This window comes from Toxotes jaculatrix, chromosome 5, assembly GCF_017976425.1.
Source record: "Toxotes jaculatrix isolate fToxJac2 chromosome 5, fToxJac2.pri, whole genome shotgun sequence".
In the NCBI taxonomy this organism is placed as follows: Eukaryota; Metazoa; Chordata; class Actinopteri; family Toxotidae; genus Toxotes; species Toxotes jaculatrix.
The window spans coordinates 6,100,156-6,123,870 of NC_054398.1; the positions used below are offsets into that span (position 1 = coordinate 6,100,156).

The following is a 23,715-nucleotide window of genomic DNA, read 5'->3' on the forward strand; positions in this document are numbered from 1 at the left end:
AAAGACTATACAGGTTCAGATGAAATTAAGTAGCTTTTAATCTTAAGGACAGTTCCTGTCTGTTGATACCTATATGCATTGTTCCTGATGTGAAAATAAATTAGAAAATAGATTGTAGAAAATAAATTCTTGAGTCATTTCTTCAGTCAGGGGGTAAACCTCTGCCACAGCTCAACAAGGAAACACTACCCAGGGAAACACAGAGAGTGGATTTGTCTCTGACTGATTTGTCACTGTTGACGAATGTTTGTTTTTTAACAGTGTAGTCATGCTGGAAAATGATTACTTAATGGCCAGTAAGGATAGAAGGAATAATTACATATTAGTATAGTATTAAGACAGACTTGAAAACAATAACATGCCCTGCTCTGAATGCTCTATTACAACATTTAAATGGTTGACCTGCCACATGTCTAAAATACAACTGTTTGACTGCTGTTTTCAGTAGGATACGATGGTCTTGTGTTGCAGACAGGACAGGCAAAGCTTTTAAGGACAGAATAAGCCTGATCTTTTGATTTTTCTTTCGACCTTGACATTAGTACGTCCTCAAGCTGTTGAAATACTGACCACTAACAGATGAAGACACACAATTGTTACCTTCCACTTCAGAAAAGACAGTCCACAGCACAGATCAATCACTGTTCCTCACAGCTAGCAGCTGGAAAAGCCTCTGTTTCCTGATTCTGGAACATGTACTATGAAGGAGAACATACACACACATTAGTACCTTAACCCCTAACTCCAAATTTTATAACAAGTAATAGAACATTATTGCCTATTGTATGTGTTCACAGCAAATGCGTGAGGGAAAAGTATTATACAACACTGTGAAAATGCACATCACTCATTTATTGCTTGATGTTATCCTGTGAGCAATGATTTGAAAGGTTCCTTTGCGATTCTTCCTTTGTTTTGTTTTCTGGCCTGCCATGTACTAGTACTAACTCTGTGAATGGGTCAGAAAGATGCAGCAAAAAATCCAGAACATTTGATCACTTTACACCAGTTTTATCTTCCCTTCACTGGCTGCCTATCCATGTCAGATCAGACTTTAAGGCCCTTTAAAGGACATACAAAATCCTAAATAGGCTTGTCCATTCATACCTATCTGATCTGAATCTTATATTCTATGCTGTGCTCTGAGTTCTCAGAAAACAGGGCTCTTGTCTGTCCCCAGAGTCAAATAGAAATCAGCAAGCTGCAGGGCCTTTTCCTGTCAGTGCCCCTTCCTCTGGAACAACCTCTCTGCTCTCATCTTTATGCCTTAACTTCCCATTAGCACCTTGTTCTTTTATATCTTTCAAGCCTTGTTCCTGTTGCCATTCTACCACTGGCAAGTCAGTCTTAGTCTCAACTGAATCCTTTGAAACCAGTTTATGTAGTATAGTCCACATTGTCCTGCTTACTGCTGAGATTATTGTAAACTTTCTGAAAAACACTGCATCACACTGTGTTTGTTTGCTCCTCAAGCACATGAACATCTAGGCTGTGTACCTCTGTCTCTTCTCTCTTTTCATCTCTCTCTCTCCTCCTGTTGCTCAACTCCCATCATTATTAATATTATTGTTACTTTACATCTCTATGTGAAACTAGTCAGGCAACAGAAAGGAAGGGAAAGCAGAAGAGCAACAGCAGCAGTAATGAAGAAGCGGAGGATGGAGAGAGGGCAGGAGGACAGGGAACGCAAAGCAAAAGTGGATGAAAGAGAGATTAATGTAAAAGAAGAATATCATAATTTGTCTGCTGGCCCAGGACTGTGGCCAGAGAGAACAGAAGATAGTGATAGATATAACTGGCTGTGAACACACTGTGAATGAACCACCAGAGACAGAGCAAACACAGAAAAGCCTGAGCACTGTGAAGGCAAGTCATTTCTTGAGTGATATTCAGTGAATGAAGTCAGCGAAGAAAAGAGATTTTCCCTCATGTACAAAAAGAGATCTTCAAGCACTGCAGAGGGTCCTAGAGATGGTTACACAATGTCTTTGGGTAAATGGCATAAAGCATAAGAGAAATTACGGGAACACGAGGCAAACAAGGCATACAGACTGTGACTGGAAGTGGAAAAACCTGCAGCACTCTCTAATTAGTGGGAGTAGTGCTGACTGTCAGCTGCACAAACAAAATCAAATGGGGATGGAGGAGAAATGAGTGCTCTCTTACACTGAGCTTCAAGAAATCTGCCTTTTAGAAGGAGGACTACAACTCTGGATGATGGGTAATAATGACTTTTTCTAGGTAAACAAGAGCTGTTGACATGTTATAATCCACTTCACAGAAACACTACAGAAAAATGAGGGATAAAAATGACTTCATTATCTCTGCCCAGTTGTAAAGATCAAGATTGGTACATTACATGAACAGGATGGTTCTGCAGAGGACAAGGTTATGATAGTCTACAGATAATTCTGTTCCACTATCTGATAAATTATCAGGATTTATAAGTTGCAACCAACAGATTTAGTAATGATCACGGATAACATTTACTAATACTGTATTAAGAAGTTACAAACCATTGATTTACAAAACTTGATTCAATCAGGTAGTCCCCTACGTTTGATCTCTGACTTTCTGTGAAAGCACTCCCTTTATTAACTATTCAATTTTTAAAAAATAGTTAATAAATTAACATGTACAACTGCAGAATTGATAAATTATGATAAAAATCATTTATCAGTGACTTCAGTAACCAATAATTGCAGATGCAGGTTATCACAAACTAAAAAAAAAGCCCTTGTAATCCTTAATTAATGGATGTATAAATATGCAAAATGTATTTATTTACCCTTTATTAATTACTTATTGACATTTATAACTGCAAACTTGATGACTAATTAGAAAGTGAGAAACTCACAAGCTTTCATTAAAGGCTTGACTGGTAATGATTCATCAGCAAAAGAAATTTTTCACAACCCAGCAAAAAGTTCTTATTAATGGTGTATAAGTAATCGATAAATGACTGATAAGTAATTCCTTACAATCAACTCATAAACCTTTTACAAAAGACTCAGTATGAAAAAATCTGAGAGTCTTTTGGGCACTTTCTTAACTCACAGAGCTCATATCCTTAAAGGAATAGTTTCACATTTTGGGGAAAACACTTATTTACTTTCAAGCTAAAAGTTAGATGAGAAGATCGATACCACTCTCGTATCTATCTGTGAACCATGCGGCTAGAGCCAGGAGGGGATTAGTGTAGCTTAACATTAATAGTGGTGTGTGTCTGTCTGTACCGTGTGTTTCAGTGGACTTGTGAAGCGTCATCAGTCACGGCCCGTGCTGTTCCACTTTAAAGTCTACATCCAGCAAATGACCGGCTGAACTGAACGAGGGATTTTATGGAGTATACTTTACAAAATGACTTGTGGTAGCCAAGAAACCGCATCTTTCCTTAAGATAAGACATTCTGGTCTTAGAAACTACTTTATGTCTTTCAATACAATCGTCCTCCTCACAGTTTGGCTCAAAGCATTACAGTGCACCGATGACAGGAATATTTTTCAAGCAGCCAACACTGAGGCATTGAAACGTGGGATTCTCTGTGAAACCACTCATGTGACAATTGTAACAGGTGTTGCACCCCATTGCCACGTCTCACGTGTCTGTAGTGGAAGAGGAAACACTTTCATGATGAGACGGCCATAGATGAGACAGTTCAAGAGCCAGCTAACAGATAGCTGCAGTTTGACATTCAGGGTCAACAATGAGGACAGTCATTTCATGAAACCAATTCCCCTGTCTAACTTCTCTCCACTTCAGCTGTTAAATGCAATCTAGCAGATGGCGCAGCATTTTGGAGAGGTGCTGTATACTATCAGGCTGGTTTGTACACTTCCTGCGACAGTTGATGCTGGTGAGAGAGCTTTGCATGAGGTGAAGCGCATGAAAAACTATTTAAGCTCAACAATATGTCACGACAGATTGAGCAGCCTCACCATCCTGTCTATTCAGTGCAAGGTGGCCAGAAAATTGGACTTCAATGACATTATTGTTTACTTTGCCAGCACGGAGTTTTAGCAGTGGGCTCTCTGACACTGGAGGCACAGACTGTGAGGAAGGGGTGGGAGGGGGCCAGAATTTCTTTAGCAGCGCCCCACTTTGTTTTGTACCAGATCCCAAATCTACGAGCGACACTGTTTCATCTTCATCCTCAGCAGCACAACTGACTCTTTTGTAAGCTGTGTCTTAAATCACTTTTCTGGTTTGGCAGAAAACCTCCACCTGGTGGACCTTTTCCACACTGCACTGATGTGACTGTCGGTGGCCCACACCGTGTCAAAAAACACACAGATGTGTGATGTAACTGAATTCAGTAAGACCAGCAGGTTTCGTGATGCAGAGCTGTGGCTAAAAACTGCAAAACAGTTACATCAAGTTCAACTTTAGCCGCAACAAATTGCAGCAGCATCTGAGACAATCAAATATGTGTAAACACACATTTGCACAGCCCCGTGCACTTTTTAAAGCACATTGCTGTTCAGTCTAACGACCCCTAAGGTTAAAGATCTACCAGCCATGTTGCAGTGCAGGGAGATGTCCACCCTTATTCGTTTGATACGGCACATTGTTTTGTTCGTGTGCCCCACAACTTTACTGTTTTGGCTCAGTCTCACTGCTCTAATCAGGTGATCAGGTACATCCAGTGTACATCACCTGCCCAGCACTAAACAACAAACAGACAAAGATAGCACCTAGATGGTTTAGCATCTAAAAAAACAGATATTTCCTTCAGGAGTTGGTGATGCCCAAAAACAAAGCCAGTGAATACTGGATTTAAATTCAATATGTGGCCAGAACTACAACCACATATGAGTGCTGGTGTTGTTGGGCAACAACAATTGCTTCATGTGTAAATAGGCAACTGTTTGCAGTACGTTCACTTTATCAACCTTATAACTTGATAATGTGTTGTGGTGCCCCCAGGTGGCCAAAAAAAAAAAATCAGCTAATGCAGGTTTAAACATAGCAGATTTAACATTTAAAAACTCTTTCCTGTATATCTTGTTTTACTTCTTACAAAGGATTTATGTTTTCTTTTTCTATATAAAACTTCTATTTAAGTGCAGTTGGGTACTCTTAAGCAGGGAATCATCTTCCTTTATGCTCACTTGTTATCTACGGTACACAGTAGTCACTCTGTATGACTTACTGATTTGAGGTTGGACTCCATCTCTGTGAAGTTCCACTCAGTCAGAGGTAGGCTTAAACTGAAGGGCTACAGAGAAACACAAGACAGAGCAAATCTATTCATTCAGGCCAGTATTAAACAATAGATCAGATAAATGGTTGCTGTGCATATAAAACTATAAATTTGAAAATTTCAGTATCATATATTGTCAGCGTGTTTCTATTTTTTGTGTTTGTACAGTGCAGATCTACTGACATCCATAACAGCGCTGGTCCCAGCTTCCACGGCACTCTGCTGATGGCTCCTGAGCAGCAGCTGCTGCAGCTCCTCCAGGCTCATATCCACATTCTCCACTGTATCTGAAACCTCCGCTCTGCACACACACAGAGTAATATGTAATATATAAACACAGACACACAGGGTCACTACTTACTTCACTCTGCAGTTTTGTGTGTCTTCAAATATCTGAATGTACATTGCATTGTCCTTGCGTGTGTTCACCTGTGATCTCAACTGAGCACCTACCTGTCCAGGGCAGGTCTCTTACTCCTCCTCTCCACCATAGAGGCCGCAGAGCCCCTCCCCTCCAGAACAGACTGGACCATTGCGACAGGGAGGACAGGAGGTTCAGAGGAGCACACCTCACAGGAGGAGCTCAACGCCACGGCCTCTCCTCCCCCTACACTGCCTCCTTTGCCTCCTCCTCGCACTCCTGGGCTCACAGGCTCTTCCTTTATCAGCATCATGCACTTCTCCCTGTCAGTAGATAAATACTGTGAGTGAAAAGTAGTAACGGCAGGCCAGAAAAAAAATTAAAATAGGATCTGTTTTTGCCACAGTGCCACTTTAAATTTAAATGTTTTGTCCAGATCGGTTTTATGCATCAGTGCAAACTACCTCATCACACTTACACGACTCCATACAAATAGCCAAATAGCCTTTAATAGCCTTTGATACTTTTTATGATCCAACATCTATTATCTCTTTCACCATATTGTGTAAAAGCAGTAACATAGTGACGTTGTATGGCATCACTCACCTGGTCTCATCAGGCTGCATCTGGAGGGCCATGCTGGCCTGAGACATGTCAGTAACGTCTGATATGATTGGTCCTCCTGTCAGCCCACTGGTAGAGCAAGAAGCAGTGTCACTGGATGGCTGGGGATGAAGAGGAGAGGACTGTGCTCATGTTTCTTGTTTTGGTTCTACTGTGTTGCTCATTTAAAATAAATGAAGCTGTTGGTGATGTAGCATCAGAGATTTACACAAGCTCTATACTGTACGCAGTGTGTATATACTGTATGTGATAAAAACTGAATCACTGTACAACCAGAGTTTTATCATATAAACATTTTATGCCATAGAAATGTGCAATTTTCCTGAAAACAACATTTGCAGCAATTTGTGTTAACAAAGCTTAAATCTAAGCCAAAGCAAAACTACAGTCTGGCTGTTATTGTACTGTGGTTGTAGTAACTGTGGTTTGATACTGTCTGGGCTATAAAACCTGCTGCTGCACTTAGTGCACTCTCACAGAGAAAGAAAGAGTCAGCTACCCAGCTAAAGTGAGAAAACCAAGTTAAAGCAGGTTGGGGAAATAGCCATGGGATATCCCTTCACTAAAGTTACAGCAAATGTACTTTTCCCCCCCTCCCTAGCTTTCTCAGTAATAGAAAAATCAATTTTTATGAAGCAACATTTAGTAATTTAGGCTGATATCCAACATAACAATAAGCACTAAAAAGGAGGAATTAGAACCTTTCTATCTGTTCGGCAGTATGAGGTTGTCAAACCTCTACTCACTGTTGTTCGTAGGAGAACCTTTGTCAGAATATACTGTATATGTATATTGTGGTGATTTCACTTCAGTCCAGGTCTTTGGTTTGTATCGTCTGTGTACAATCAGACACAGTACATCTGCAGCCCTAAATCTGTCACTGTGCACTGCTTCCATCTAGTGTTGATATAGCATAACAGCTATAGAGACTAAAGGCAGCAGGGCCTTCAAGGGGATTTATGTCCAGATAATATATTCACTATAATGTAGTGGACCTCATGTTAAAAGTACACTTTTCTTGAGCTACTGAAAAATGTGACTTCTTCTGTATTAGTGGTGGGTAATAATTCTTCAGAGATGAATTTAAAATGCCAACACGCCAGCCAGTGACTACAAAGTTGATGTTTACTTCACGTGGCTGCGAGCAGCACTCGTGCTCGGTGAGGAAGGTCAGCAGCACAGTAGCTTACTAATTATAGTCCCCAGTTAAATGTGCCATTGAGAAAGGCAGATCATTAATAACCACACAGGAATTTAATCTTTGGATATTAGTGTTTACTACTCGAAGAAATGATCAAATTTAAGATATTCTTACTAATTTAATACATGCTCACTTCAGGTGTTATGAGGCAGATATTTTAGGTGTATAATTTACATATTTTCTCACCGACTGAATGTAGAAAGGCTCATGCATGGGCTCCATCGGGTGACTATGGCTGAACTTGGAGGCAGGAGGGCTGGGAGAGCCGTCATCCAACATCAGGGGCCTGGAGAGAACATTAGCTTTCAATCAGTCACACATCTGGAGTCATAATAGTTACACAGAGTCCGTGACACAGCGGGACATCATCACCGGACTACTGACTAATTAATAAATAAAAACAGTTGCAGATGGAGGCTTTAATGGGCAGACATCTGTTCAGTTTGTTTTTGGCGTTCTTCCTGTTTTTGAAGGTGCTGAACGGTACAACTGTTGGATTTTTATGTTTACCCTATAATGAAGTCACTGCTTCACTGCTCTGCTGTATAACACTGCTTATGCTGAACGCCACTGCCTCTGATCCCCTAATTTTTCAGCTAGATGACATTCTCATCAGGTATTTACTGCTAATTAGCAAATGTGAGCATGCTAACCCTCTAAACTAAGATGAAGCTGCTAGATCTGCTGAACGTCAACATGGTCACATTGACACTGTGGACAGGAAGCTCACACAGCTGCTGGCGTGGTGGTAGACTTGTCTACTCATAGTCTAATTTTTTGAGAACTTTTCCCCTTTTCAGATAGCTGTTAGTGGAGATATGACAGAATATGTAGGTGGAGAGTGAGGGGATCTAGAGGGTGGGTTGAGATCATAGAAATGCTAAACATAGATTGTAGAGAGAGAATATGAAAGCAAGAAGATAAATATTAGTAAAACACGGGACATAATGACTCCTTTCCCAGGTAGCACACTGACCCTGATTTCTTTGGCACTTTTGTGTTCCAGCGTGCCTTTCCTTTCTCATGTCGGCCTTGTTCACACTCAGCAACAAAGCTGAACCAGCATTTTACACACACACAGGCTGCAGCAGGGTCACGTACTCTGCTCTGCCTTCACTGTGTGTGAATGTGTGTGTGTGTCTGACTGACTGATTCAGCACTTGTCTCCATTCACAGCGCTTGTTGAGTTAGATTGTTCAGTTTGTCAGCTGAGCCAGCCCTTCCCTCTGCCCCTCTGTGGCTCTGTTTGTCTCACTTTTGTTGATTGCCCCACTGTGTGTGTGCGTGTGTGTGTGCGTGTGTGTGTGTGTGGGTATGTGCGCATGCGTGTGCGTGTGCACACACGTGGGTACGTGCATGTACTCACAGCTTTCTCTTTAGGCCCACAGTGCTGGGTGTGTTGGACTGCATCTGGCTGAACAGAAACTGAATCAGCTGGCAGAGAGAGAAAAAGCACAGCATGAATCAGCATCTTCACTTGGTCTCATGCACACACACAGAAAAACACATATACACACACACACACACACACACACACACACATACACATACACACACAATGCCCCATTATTTTCTGCTTGAAACATAAAAGCAGGAAAAGGAAAATAAGTTGCATAGCTCACCCTCTATCATCTCAACAAAAACAGACACTAAACATTTTTGGACACCATATACAACAGTTGTAATTTAAAAAAAAAAAGCCAATTACACAATTGGCTTACACAACAATTACATTTTGGAAATTACTGGAAAGATTTTGAACATTTCACATATGACATTTGAGCAATATGAAGAATTGTAGCAGAATTTTATTTGGGTGAAGGGTTGCAATTATTTGTGGGTTAAAGGGTTAAAGGTTTGAGCCAAGTAGGATACTTGATTAAATATACTTGTTGTAATTGTTTGAACCAATCACAACATTGGCTCATATTATATAACACACCATTACACAAAGTTTAATAGCTCAGCACATCATAACAATACTGATCTTTGGTGTGATGCAGTCTCACAGTGAACCTCATTAGCAACCAAGATCCCAGGATGCAAAAAAACAAAAAACAAAACAAAACACAACTCCTGAGAGAGAAATGATTTTCTGTTACACACAACTGCAGGAGTCTGGTTGGTTGCATGTGTTGTAACTGCCGCTGTAAATACTGTAATAGTAGGTCAGAGATAAAAGAATAAGAGGTAACACACTTGACTGTAAGAGCTCCTCCAGGGTCTCTCACTTGTGTGGGTTTGCATAAGATGGAAAAGGCCTTAGAACAGAACGATCAGATCAGGATGTAGCTCACTTCAAATTGCAGCATTTTAGCTCAGATGTGACTTATTATTCATTCCACACAAACACACACATGCACTCGCATAGACTGACCTTGTTCATGACTTTCTGTTGCTGCGTGTGGTTCTGTCTCAGTGAGACCACCTCTCTCCACAGTACTTCGTTCTGCCTGCAAACAGGAAGAGAGAGGTGATGGAGAGCACAAGGACAAACAGTGAAAAAAGAAACACGTTTGATGGGAAATTTGATTTGGTGTAAAAGCTGTTTTCATTTTCACCAGGTTAAAAACCTGGGTGGTTAATTTAGGTTAGGAGGTTAATTTACATATTCACCCCTCCACCTATTTATTTATTTATTTATGGTAAAGTTAGCACAAAATGACTGAAACTGTGCATTTACGCGTGGTGTAGGGAGTTAGATGATTCTTCCATGCTTAGTGTGGACTATCTATGAATGAAGTCAGTCAGTTGATCAGCACTAAAACAAGAGCCTGGGTAGGTACACGTTGTTTTTGTTTTTGTTTCCTAGAGACAAAGCCTATTGCACACAAACACTCTAACGTCTGAAAGTCTAGTTTCTGGGACATTTTTAGCACAGTGTCACCCACTAACCTGACACAGAAAAGTGTGCCACTGCTCGGATATATAAACCTTGTTTACTTGTCCTGTGTAACAGAAGATGACAGTATATCTGTCACACCAAAAGAGTGTCCAGAGCTGTTTGTTACGGTCAGTCTGAACCAGCTGTGCTTTATTGTGTCTGTCAGACACCAGTAGAGATCACTATAGAGGGATCTACTGTTTGAAGAAAAGACAGTATGTTTATAGACAGTCCCTATTGTGTTCAGAGCACCCACCCTCAGCTGAAGGTCTGTTGCTACCTCAAGACAGTCCACCCCAAGGTGGTGCTCATGTTGTCTCTCTGATTTCCTCTTGATGGATACAGAATAGCTTAATATGTTATTTTGGCTGTCCCACTGTGTGATGGTGCCATGAGCTGCTAATTACAGCACCTGGCTAATTTCCCAGCAGGCTATTTCAGAGTATTGTCAGAGGAGTATGGTGCCTGGAGAGCTGTCCCAGGGTGGGATCTTGAAAGAGACAGGTTAGTGTTTTCAGGATCATCTGACAATCTGGCTGTCTGTCTCAGTCCTTACCATCTTTTGGCTGTGATGCAGTTTTTTTTTTGTTTGCCAACTTAATAGAAGTTGAAGAAGACGAGATTGAAACGTTTTCATGTTCTTCATACTGTGGATAGAACTTTCTACAAAAACACACTGGAAATGCTCATGTTGACGCAAATTTTCAAATTAACTTTAAAACACTTTCATTTGGATAAACTGTGATTCGTCACTGAGTTAAATATTACATTATAGAATCACGACAAGAGCCATAATGATAAAATACAAAAAGACAGCATCTGTGGTGGAATATTTTCTAAGAGCATTGTCCACGCCTACATGCATGGCATGGCACATGTGCACACATCTGTTCATCCTTTCTAAGAATGTCGCTTGTCATTACTGGTGTGTGTGTGTGTGTGTGTGTTAGTCAGGTGAGCAGGTGAACATTCTCTCCTCTCATTAGCAAACAATACTGAGCACAAAGCAGCTCCATCACACAATGAATGCACAGCAGCTATTTTCAGCAACAATAGCCTCTAGAGAAAAAGTCAGTTCATCCACTGGATGATTTGTTCCAACTTAGCAAGAGGAATAACGGGCAGGTCATTTGCTCTTCTCAAATTTTCTCCCTAAAATATGGCTAAAAAAGAGGTGCGTTGGTGGGTGCATTTAAACCATAAAGCATCCTAACTGCATTTTTCTTTACAAAAGCTAGAACTAAATTTTTGTTTTAGAGTTTTAAGGCCATGCAAGTTTCTTTAGTCTCAATTTTGTTTTAATGTGTCTGATTGTGTTTCTACCGAAATCATACTGAAACAAAGGGAAAGTGTTGTTAATGTAAGACTGAGAGGATGTTCTGGTTAATTAGCCAGAGAATTTTCACACACACAGCAGCCCATACACTGCAGTTGCAATAAATTACTGGGACACCCAAGAGACCAAATTCCAGGTTTGTGGGGGTCAGTAATCCAGTCTTGTTTAAGACCTGGGAACCAGCATTAACTTTTGTAGTTCTGTTCAGATGGTTGTGGGGACATTTGACTAGAACAGCTGTGGGCTGAGTACTTTGCCCGTGCTAACTGTTTTCCCAGCTAAGCAAAAACTTGAACTTGAACCAGCTAAAATTTCACCTCACCATCAAAGCAGCACGTTACTAATGTTGAAGCTTGCTGTACATGAAACCATTACTGTGCTAATATCATTAAAACACTTGCTGGAGTGCTAAGTGCTTGAGGCACACTTTCATGGCCCCAGTGCAAGCAGAGCTCTGACTGTTTGGTATTTTCCTGACCTTAAAATCTTCTTCGCCCATCTGTGTGATATTTTGGTTCCCACTGCAGAGTACACGGTGCACAGATGGGAAGAAAGATGCAAACAGGTGGAAGGGTCATTCAAATGAGGCAGAGCAAAGCAAGCTGGTGGTATTTTTGGCTTGTGCTGGGATGTTTGAGTGTTTCTTCCCTCAGTATATACTGGGTGTGTTCTTCTAAATGTATTGAGTATTTTGAATTTTCCTGTATTGATCACTGCACACCTTTCACACTAACATGATATCTTGGTATCAAGTGGAAACCATTATCCCTGCAGGCTACATGAATCTGATAAAGTATGAAATCATTATGTTTTTACTGTGATAATTGTGTTGATGCGACGTGTATTTTAAAAGTAGAATACACAGTAAAAGTCTACCAACTTATATGCATGTTGTAGCAAATAAAAAATAACCTGGATACGATCTACTGTAAGCATTTAAATCAAAATGAAAAAGTTATTAACCCTAACAGGCACTGAAAGTTGTTTAAATTTACCAAACTGCAGCATCGAGTCTGAAATGAGGAATAATAGCCCCAGGCTAACAGGTGAACAAGCTCTGAATGAATCCTACAAACCCTGAAACCCTCAAGCTGTCTCTTCTGCATTCTTTGGCGTATGGGCTGCAGTTCATGTGCAGGAAGTGTTGAGAGCAGCGAGTATGTACGAGAGCCGGTATCAGCATCAGCCAGGTCCAGTCGAGTTTGTACTCGACCTGGCTGTAGCTCTGAAAGTTCTCAGGAGGAAGAGCACACAGATACAGTAAACCCTGAGAGGGAAACATGTATCATTGGGTCACTACTAGCACAGCTTAAAGTTAAACTTTGTCAAGTTAGTTCACAGCTGTATGAGATCAGTGCAACCAGTAAATTTAGTAATCCCCACACCCTCACATTTGTATTACACCTCAGTCAGTGCTCTTGCACTTTGTGCCACTACGCCTACACAAACCAAAATAACAGGTGTGCTTGGAGACATCCACACAGTCTGTGTCCCCAAGACCTACAGCTTTTCACTTCACACTCTACCTTAGCATTGCATGATTAAAACAGGGCGCTCAGTCTCTCTACTCACTGTTTCATGTCCTGCATCTGACACTCCATGTTGTCCTGTTGTGTTCTGAGAAGCTGAACTTCATACAGCAGTTTACTGAGGTCCTCCTGGCGAACTTTGGTCTCCTCACTCTTTACTATGGATACCTGCAGACACAAAGTACAGCCTAATTTGATCATTTATTCCAATACAGCACATACAACCACACACTGACCATTCTGTGTTTGTGAACAGAGACACTTCAGTGCTCTAAGTACAACCTCACCAAGCCACTAGCATCATTGTACCCTCTTAGTCTTGCGAACCGAAGGGTCCAAGGTTTGAAAATGCATCATTGTACCCTCTTAGTCTTGCGAAACGAAGGGTCCAAGGTTTGAAAATGTTATGTGCAGTACATATTATAAAAAAACATGTTGTTTACAAACCTCCCATTTGTGATTGCGTACTCTATAAATAGAATCCTTGCTTGTGTATAGAACAACTATGCAATCTATCCTAGGAAAGTAGGCTGCTTTCTTGTGTAAAAACATGTTAAAAATAAATCGAGTTTTGTGTAGATGTGGTGAAGGAATGCTTTACATGCTTCCATGACATGTGAACTATCTCCAGTTAACACTGTCTCCATACCTTCCTCTTGATGTGTTCCAGCATGTGTTCATGCCCCTGGAGGAAGTACAGATGTTGGAACTCTGTGTCGTCTCTCTCAGGCTTCACCAGACCACTCTGCTCAATGTTTACCACCTTGCGGAAACCATCTAGACACACACATTCACAAAATAGAAATAAATACTGTAACTGAGAGAAGAGGAGAGAAGAGAAGAGGAGAGAAGAGAAGAGAAGAGGGTATACTCACACATGTTGAGTTGTCGAACAAAGCTTGCCATATTATTGTGTTTAAAGTACTTTGGGAGAACTTCCTTGGCAAAGCGTCCCTGGTCAAACACATGAAAACTGGTTCCAGTCTGAAACAGAAAACAGTGAGGAGAGTTATTCAAAAACATCTCTGAGATTCTGATTTGACATTTATAGTCAAATGCAGTCTGTAAATACTGGATGCAAATAAATGATCTTTCTTAGATTCTAATGATAGATTTTACATTTACATTCAACGTAACTTCACCGGTCTGCTCTTGCTTACTTCTTTTTTTAGAGGCTTAATAAATTTCAGTCCTGGTCTGAAACACAGGCAAACTATTGCTCAGTGTGAATGAAAACACAAACTTTTTATGATTGATGGTCAGTCATAACCACACACCAAAGGAACCAGCATTCTTTACCTATTTAATTACAGCACAGGAAAATGAAAAAGACCAAAGTTTTGTGTAGGTTCAAAGTTGAGACGTAACTTATATAATGGAGTTGCTGCAGAAAACTGTGTTGAAACCTGTTGTGTAAAACTTGCCTTAAAAAGACACTGAAGAAGTGCAGGCTAGCAAAATGTGGCAGCACTGGATTCATGCTTTTTATATTTAAAAACATTATGTAACATACAATAATTTAAGTCCAGTGAGAACCTTTGCAGTGATAAGAATTCAAAACGAAAATCAACTTCCAACTTCTCAGAAGAAAGGAAGTAGCTGAGAGCGTAACGCAACAAGGACAGAAAAGACTAAAAAATAAATCCAAATGAAGAAACCCTTGAGTTTGAGTTCAGATGCCGTATGAACAACTTAATTGCATTATTCGAGCGTGCTCAACCGTTAATTTGAAAATTTCTGAGAGCCTTTGGAGGCTGCTGGTTGGCCCAGTCTGGAAGAACAGAAGGGAGGAAAGAGAGAATATTTTTGACCTACACACTAAATCAGCTTGTCTCAGTACTGAGTGTGATTCCGTTTGTACGTTTACATATGGTTTCACTAGCACAAAGGCAGGTGAGGAAAATATATTTGTTAGGTGTCTTTAAAACTGCAGTACAGAAGCTGTATGTGAATTAATGAAGCATGAATGATGAAAGGAGTTTTGTAAGGAGGTAATTTATTTCATCAGCAGCCAAATTCAACTCAGTCAGCCAATCAGACTCTCTCCCTCTCTCCCTCACTGTGAGTGATGAGTCATGCTCTCTCTCCCAGTCTGTCACTCTGTTTTGCTCTGAAAAACCAGTGTTGTGTTGTAATTACTTTTCACATTAATTATACCTGAAATTACTTAGCGAGTGCTAGTTGCACGACTAGTGTGAAATGTATGAAGTTTAGACAGTTTGTTTTTACCTTGTATGTAGTGATGCCCACTTGTCTACCAATAGTCTGACAATGCAACAGCTGATGCTGCACACTCTAGGTGTCATGGGATTGGACAGCATCTGTTTTGCGTGTTTGTCTTCTTTGAGAGAAGAACAGAGAGGCTGTCCTCTTACAGTTTATTACTGATGCCTCATCTTTGTGTCACACATCAACGTTCATATCTAAGGGCAAACAGAGTAACCAAACACTGGACAGTATGAGTTCTGTTTTCTGTTATCTCATCAGTGCTGTCAAAATTCAAGAAAATAATATAATCTTTCAATTTCTTCATGTAAAGTGATAAAATCTTCATTCTGCAGTATCATATATTACTGGGGGCACTGAATTTACCTTTAAGTTGTGTCACAGTGAAACTCCTATTCGCTCACAAATTTTTTTAATTAAGTCCCTTGCCCTTATATGGGTCAAACGTCAAAAGCAGAATGTGCGTGTGTGAAAGAAAGCATGCTATGTTAGCAGAGGACACGTGCCAAAATCAAAAATTTTGGTTTCTGTATGTATTCTGATGGCTTGCCTCGGATTTGTAAAATTCCACTAAGGAATTATTAATAAACAGATAATGAAACAATAATATAAATATTTATACAATCTATGAACCCTTCACAAGTGTACTTAGCTGTAAAGGGGTGTTGTCAGTCAGTGTTACAGCTTTACAGAAGGAATCAGATTAGATTAAAACGTGTTTAGAGAAACCATTTCAAAGGACCAGTCTAAAGAATGGTTTACAAAAAAACAAACTGTGTAATCGTAAGCATTTTTTTGATGCCTTACAAAAATATCAGTCTAGTTGGAGTTTTCATTCATGTTTCAGGTGTCTTGAGTTTACTTTAAGTACGTTTATGTTTGCTTTCAAAGGAGTATTTTTACATTATTGTATTGGACTTTTTTCCTTGAGCAAAGTATCCAGGTACTTCTTCCACCACTGTCCTGGACGTCCTTCATCTACACGAAAGACCTAAACATACCAAGAGTTTCCCATAAGAGCAACAAAACTGTCAAACAACCAACCCTACAAACACAGCACCAGCCAACTAATACCTCATTTTAAAACTCCAACTTAACTGTTTTATATGGTTTATGTTTTTAGTTTAACTTCAAAGGACATATAACAGTCTGTTTTCATATGTTTTTAATAGAGCTGACATAAATGTTAACAGTAGGCTAACATAACCTGTACTTTACAAAAAAATAAGTTAATGAGAAACTGTTGACAACTTTTTTTTTTCAGATCTGTTAAATAAATAAACAAAAATAAATAAGACCACTAATGGTAGTAATGCACATGCCCCCCATGCCTGAGGACCCAACAATCCTCAGACACTGTGAGATACACAGTTGAACCCCTCTCCAAAGTCAGGTAACAATCTAAATAAGGACAGTGACAACCTGGGTATGGAGCTTGCTCACCTCCCGTCAGATAATTAAATCATTAGCAAGGGTCCTGCAACAGTCAGTTTAAGTGAGGGGAAGAGCAGATAGAATGAGGAGATTGAGGTCTTTTCTAAATTTCTTCTTCACATCATAGAAATATGGCACATTTTTTCATATTGTGAGAAACAAAAACTACTACTTTTAAATCACTGTGCCTGTGCTGTGCAGTAGCACTTGCTGATCATTTTGTGGGCTGTTCCTTCACAGCAGGTAGACAATGAACACTAGCGCCAGAGTGTGTTGAAGGCAATGATGGTTTAGAGGCCACAGTTTGTACGTTTTAAGTTTTTGTAAATTGACACTACTTTTGATGAACGTGGCCCAAACACTCAAACACATAGGCGGAAATTTATTGTTAAAGACAATTATATTTCAGAGTCACTACAGTACTGTGTACAGGGTGTTCTGACTCACCGCGCTCCAGCAGATGAGGTGGTTGGTGTCTGGATCCTCCACCAGGGTCCACAGCTTGGTGAGAAAGGCTGGAACGTTGCTGGCGTAGCTGCCATCTACACCCATGGCACCTGGAGACTCCTGCATACTGACACCTGTCCACTGCCAAGACCGTTTACAACAGGAAACCAAAAGTATGTGTATGTGGGTGTGTGTGTGTGTGAATGTATGTATGTGCAGACTCTCAGACTAGTCCATGTTCAAGAAACTCCACTTCTGATAATCTGTTACTGATAATCCCAGGTTTGTCTCAGTTTCTTCGTTTCCATTTCAGTTGGTCAAACTGTCTCTGTACGTCCTTGACAACACAGCCTCACCTTGTCTCAGATTTCTTGTTTTTTCCTTGCTGTTCCTCTTCTCTCGTCTGGTTAAAATATCCTCCTGTAATCTTTCTGGCTCCTTTAGTTTTTTTTTTCTCTTTTGCTCTCTCTGTCCTCCCTGCCACACCAGTCATCCAACTGAATGTCATCACAGAAGGTCCATGTCAGCACACACACACACACACACACACACACACACACACACACACACACACACACACACACACACACACACACACACACACACACACACACACACACACACACACAAACACACACACACATTGAAAACCAGCCCTGCCCACCCCCGGCCTCCCAATGACAATCAAGAGACCTCCCAGTAAAACAATATAGCAGTCACACAAAAGCTTCACCACTGTCCAACCATCAAAAGGCTACTGGTTGAACTGAGCAGTGCACAGTTTAGTGTGTTGTGTGTCAGGTAGAAAAGACAAGTCCTTTATTATGATCATGAATAATAATAATTATTATCATAAGTGTTGAAGTGGATGTACTGTACTTTACTGACTCAACCTTTACATTACTTGACTGAGTTAAAAACAATATGGTGCCTCACAATATACAGCAGGTTAATGTTATAATAATATGGGATTCTGTAAGGTGTCACCAGAGAGGAGATATAATAGTTTAAGAAAATCCATCCATGGTTCTTCATGGTGTCCACAGACTGAATCCTGATGAACTTGTCTTAATGATCTTCCTTTTGGTGCCACCATCAGTTCGAAATTTCCACTAATACACAATAAATGTTAAAATCGAACAGTCACATTCCCCCATTTTGTTTAGGAACCTTCATGCCCCCTAGAGGATGAACATTTTCCACTGCTGGTGTAGCTGCCATCTACATACATGGCACCATCATCATCACCATCATTTCCTTTTCCTGACTGTACTCTCCGGCCTTAATGCCACATGCAGACACAAGAAACTTGGCAGTAACCTAAAACTTACAGCTTCATGAAATCTCACATGTACAACATAAACAGCTCTTTGAGCAGGTGGAAAGTGAACTGATAAAAATACTGTACAGTGCTATTGTAAGGTTGGTTGATCAGTGAGGGTAAAAGGAGAGGGTCTTTAATCTGTTCAACAGCAGTACATCAGTGCTGTTTATTCATGGTGCAGATCAGCTAGACCACAGACAATTTAAAAGTGGAAAAAAATAAAATAAAATAACAAGGAACCCCCATAGTGAAGAAAGCAAAAATTGAAGCAGATGGGGGAGAAGAAAAAAAAAAACAAACAAAAAAAACTGTGTACAGGTCCAAACCACAGAATGGTCAAGTGCAGTGCAGAGAGGTGAGAATCATTATTCCTCATTTAGTCAGGCTTTCTTCAAGATCTCACGTGTGAATGGGTGTCACAACACGGCTCAGGCTGGACTAAAGAGGGAAGACTGCACAGAAGTTGTGACTAAAAAGTATGTTTATTCTAAGAGAATGAAGAAAAAAAAAAAGGAAAATACAACATAGAAATACAACAGAACCAAACAGGGTGGAAGCCAGGGGGAGAAAGATTGGCTGACTGCCACCAGCTAATATAGAGCAGCCAGAGCAGGTGAGCTGGCAAAACAGACCTCCCACCAATGCCTGACACAGTAACCCCATACATAACACAGGATGCTCCAGGTTGTCCTCAATCCTGGTACCCCAGCAAGGATCTACAACTAGACAATTCCCCTGTGGGAAACCGCAAGAGTGGTGCAGTGTGCTGTGCTGTCCCATTCATTGTTTGTACTATTACTGTGATGCAGAAACCAAAATATATTCATGACCTTTGTAAATGAAAGAATGATAAAAGAGAGGGTGGGGGAAGAAGAAAAGAGGGGGCGTAGGATGGATAGAAAAGGATCCGATTCACAGAGGGGAGAGGAATGATAAAAATGGGCTAGTATGGAAAATCACTGTATCATGAACATACTTATAGCAGTTCAACACAGACTGACCAGAGACTGGGAATGACACAGCATCAGCTAACAATCAGGAGAGAGCGTGAGGTGAACTGAGGGTTTACTAACGTGAACTGAGGAGGCCGCTGAGGCCTAATTATCTCCACGTGGCTGCGCTGTCCCGCGTGTCATATTAAGCCTTTATCTTTACCACATGAACCACATCACGGTCCAGAATTATTTAAATGTCAAGCCACCAAGACTTGAGGAATATTTACTACAGAACCAGGTGAGCTCCACCTTAAAACATAACCCCAGGTAGCACGAGCGCAGGTTCTGAAAACCTGACTGTTTTCAGAACCATGTCGGTGGCGCGCTCGTTGGGGCTCGTCTGAAATCGTGGATTGAAATCTTACGTGTACTCACTTTTCGTAGGAAGTCCAGAAAGCCGTTTCCAAAGCGTCTGTCCAAGGTGAGCGGTGCGACGGTGCGCGGGCGTGAGCAGAAAGTGGCGTCTGTGGCGCACGCGGTGGATAGGCCCGGGCCCTCTGTTGCAGCATCTGAAGAACAGAGATTCACAGGCTCATACACCTGGTCTGTTTCCCTCAGTGTGCTCGCACTGTCTCCATACTCACTCAGAAACTCGGTGAAAGTCTGTGTTCCGCGCACACGCGCTCTCCTCTCCTCCAAACCGGAGCGGTAATGGCGGACCCGGCGCGCCGCGTGAACTCACAACCAGCGTCTCCCTGTCTACCTGTTTCTGGCGTCCCCGCGGCCTGCACCTGTCCCTTTTATGTCCCACCCTCTAACAACCAGGTGGGTCGTCCTCTCTGATTGGCTAATGATTGGCCAGTGATAATTGAGCCAGACCATAATATCATAGGCCATGTATTACAAAACAAAACATAGAAACATGTGCCATACTGCAATTTGGTATGATCCCATGCCAAGTAAATACACGGCCAGTACTGAAACCAGTACCACTATCAATACTTCTACTATCTACTTTTAGGGCGGAGCAATGCTTCATAATAAGGTGAATGCAATATGCATAATAAAACACAGGACAAAGATTTTAGGCAAATAAAAAAAAGTCAATTTTGCTTTTTCAGTTAAGATTTTTATTCAGTTTTTAACAGACGAGGGCAAATTTTAAAAAAGTGCAAATAACTAAACAAAAGCAAAAACTACTATTGGCTGTCATTCACGACCTTTGGCTAAGGTCCACTTTTAAAGCCACAGATTTATAGGTTTTTGTTCAAAAACAATAACATGTTTTCATTTTCCCCTTCTATTGCACTTGCTGCAATTGCAATTGTTGACCACTAAATCTGCTACTGTTACTATTTTTTATCTATTTTATATTTGACTTTTACTGCAGTTAGTATGACTACTGCTATCACTGCTAATCACAGTAATAATTTGTCTGATCCTATGAATGGATCTAATGTGCCTGCACCATGTCAGGACACTGGAATCCTCACAGGACTTTGTTTTCTCCTGTTTTCTTGTATGCTGATGTTTTGCCTTTGGGAAATTTTCGGAGCACCTCACAGCTGCTCCGACGGGCTCATTATCGGCCGATTCGGGCCTGTCAAACTACTGCTATTTATTCAAAAACCAAACATGATATCGCCAAACAAATTTCACCTTCAAAGCCACGAGACCTTAAGGAACACAGTGATGTTTTTTTTTGGTCCTAGTGTCAAAAATGTGGATAATACGGCAAGTTTAAAAAAGAGTATTTTCTGCTTTTCTCCAAAAATCCTCTTCTCGATTTACATTGGAGTCAACGGAGCAGATGAGAGCGACTCATGTCGGTCAAAGGCAAACTATTCAAAAACCGTAAATCCTACTGATAAAGTAAACACATTGTGAGAAAGAAGACAAGTGTGGCTACAAAGTTGGAGAAAATCACTGTTGTAGAGTAAAATTTGTGGCTGTAGTCGTCGTGTGAAGAAAACATTTCTGAAACTTTTTTAAAAGCCTCTACACTCTAAGCTCCCACTCTAGGTTGGAACAGTCCGCAAGTCCGCAGTCCACCCATTGTAAACTCTGAATTTTTCCAAAATCACTCATGATCATTAAAGGGTCACCGTTCAAAAACTACACAACTTAGGAAGAAAGTTGAATACACCTTGAATACACAGGAAGTTTGAATGGTGTTTCTAGGTAAAAGTATGCCAGAGCAGTCGTCATCTCTAAAAGTCTTTCATGTGCAGTCTGGCAAGAAAAAAAGCTCTGGAGAAATGTGTTTTAAATAAATGCTGACCTTGAAATAGGGTGGCCGTTCTGGTGATTTCCCACTGTGCCATATTCAGTAACAAAATAGCAGTGTTAGTCAGCAGCCTTGTGAAGCTTTGCTGTTTGGGGCTTTTCTAATCACTTCGTCATAGCACTGTGACCCATTCAATTGTCAAGGGAATAGCTGTGTCATGTTGCAGTGTGCCTTCAGTTTATGAAGAGAATCACCCACTCATCACCCTCATCACCCCACTGCCACCTTTACTATAGTGTGTTCTTATTCTTTCTTTTTTCTTTAATCTTCCTTTCCATGTGTCTGTTATTTTTATTTTTCATTGATTGTTTTCTTTATTTCTCTTAATATTTCCTAACTTCTTGCCTTCCTTCCTATTTTAGCCATGCCACCAGTGTAAAATATCTCAACATCTAGAACATTTGGCAAACGTTATTCCATTAAACATCAGCGTGCTAGCGTTTAGCATTTAGCTCAAAGCAGCTTCACAAAGCTGCGACCATGGATGTGGACAGTTTCTTATTTTCTTTCTTATTTCACTTTTTCTTTCTTTCCTCAACTTTTCTGCAGTGAAGTGTGATTCTTCTGGTGTGCAGGTCATTTTGTTATTCCTTGTCCTTTGCAAATAAGTTACCAGGTAAATTACTCATCAACTCCACTGAACTGAACCCATGAGTCAATTATTACGGTGGCCCTGGGGGTCAAAACACAACATTGTAGAAAAAACACTGACATTTCAGAAAACAGCCAACATTATGTTCTTGCATTTGCTATAGAACTGCCAGACGTTAATAAACAGGAAATGGCCATTGTCAATACAGTGCTGATAAACAACAACATCTGCCTATATCAACTACGAGAGTACAGCCTTGCTGTGGTAGTTGATATAGGCAGGTGGTGGGATTGTCTGTGGGGGAACCTGCTGCACCTGTAGCTTGTAGTCAATTTTGACTGAATGTTGACGACGACTGCAGGCCTGGGATCAGTGAAAAGGCCGCAGACATCATCATCATAGCACTTGGCCAACTGAATACACTATATTATTATTAACAACTGGGACAAAGGTGTCATAACATTTATTAAGCGCAATTACCAGCCACCGTAATGAGTCAATTATTTACAAGTTATTATTATTATTATTGTTAGTAGGTGCAGCAGTGGAAAGGTGAAGGGTGCACCACACAAGTCTGGTTGTCAGAACAACAGCAGCATAGCGTTTTCTGCCTCTGGTCTGAAACAGTAAATACATTTTATTGAAAAAAAAATCTATAATTCTTCTTATTCTTAGCTTGTTCTCACAAATCTTACAGTCTCTGAGGCCCTCAGAGATAGTTAAATCTTAAATATTCCATCAGTACATTCAGTGTGTACCCCATCACACTGAAGTGAGTGAGATTAATTTTCTTTATCTTGTATGGAAATTAAATATATGTTATTTACATTCAGACATTTACATAATATGTAATTTTTTCAAAATTAACTCCAGTGTTGAATCCATTACCTTATTCTATCCACATGAGGGAGCTATTAACTATCTGTTGTCTTGTCTTTTCTGCCTCATACTAAAGACTCTGCAGTAGCTGAACTGCTTTAACAGCATAACACTAGAAATGTGAGTTGATTAAAGGTAGAAATACTTTCAACTCAAGAATATGCTGATAGCCCCTGAAATGATCCTTGAACAAAAACTAGTACTGACAACCAGTTTGGTATGTGGAAGTTCACTTTATTTGCACTAACTTGTTTATTTACAGTCCAATTAGGGGAAAAAAAAAACAGTAGTCAACTTAAAACTTGGGAGGAAAATGGGAGTCACCAAATCAGTCTACTTCAACCATGAATAAACAACTGATGATAACAAAGATAGATATGTGACAGTAATAAGGATTAAAGTAACAATGCTCAAGCTGTTGGCCCCAAACAAAGACAGCACAGATTTCTTTAA

At 40.5% G+C, this 23,715-nt stretch overlaps 1 protein-coding gene across 1 annotated transcript; it reads right to left on the reverse strand.

The window, feature by feature from the left end:
* Positions 1 to 638: 638 nt before the first annotated feature.
* On the reverse strand, positions 639 to 17,371 carry hsf4 (heat shock transcription factor 4). The gene is made up of 12 exons (XM_041038846.1): positions 17,246 to 17,371; positions 14,014 to 14,122; positions 13,788 to 13,915; positions 13,182 to 13,306; positions 9,767 to 9,842; positions 8,756 to 8,823; positions 7,576 to 7,675; positions 6,171 to 6,289; positions 5,657 to 5,887; positions 5,387 to 5,504; positions 5,153 to 5,218; positions 639 to 698 (listed from the first exon to the last, which is right to left on the reverse strand). The coding sequence occupies exons 1-12, from the start codon at positions 17,369 to 17,371 to the stop codon at positions 639 to 641; spliced, it is 1,326 nt and encodes a 441-aa protein (XP_040894780.1).
* Between the last annotated feature and the right edge of the window lie 6,344 nt (positions 17,372 to 23,715).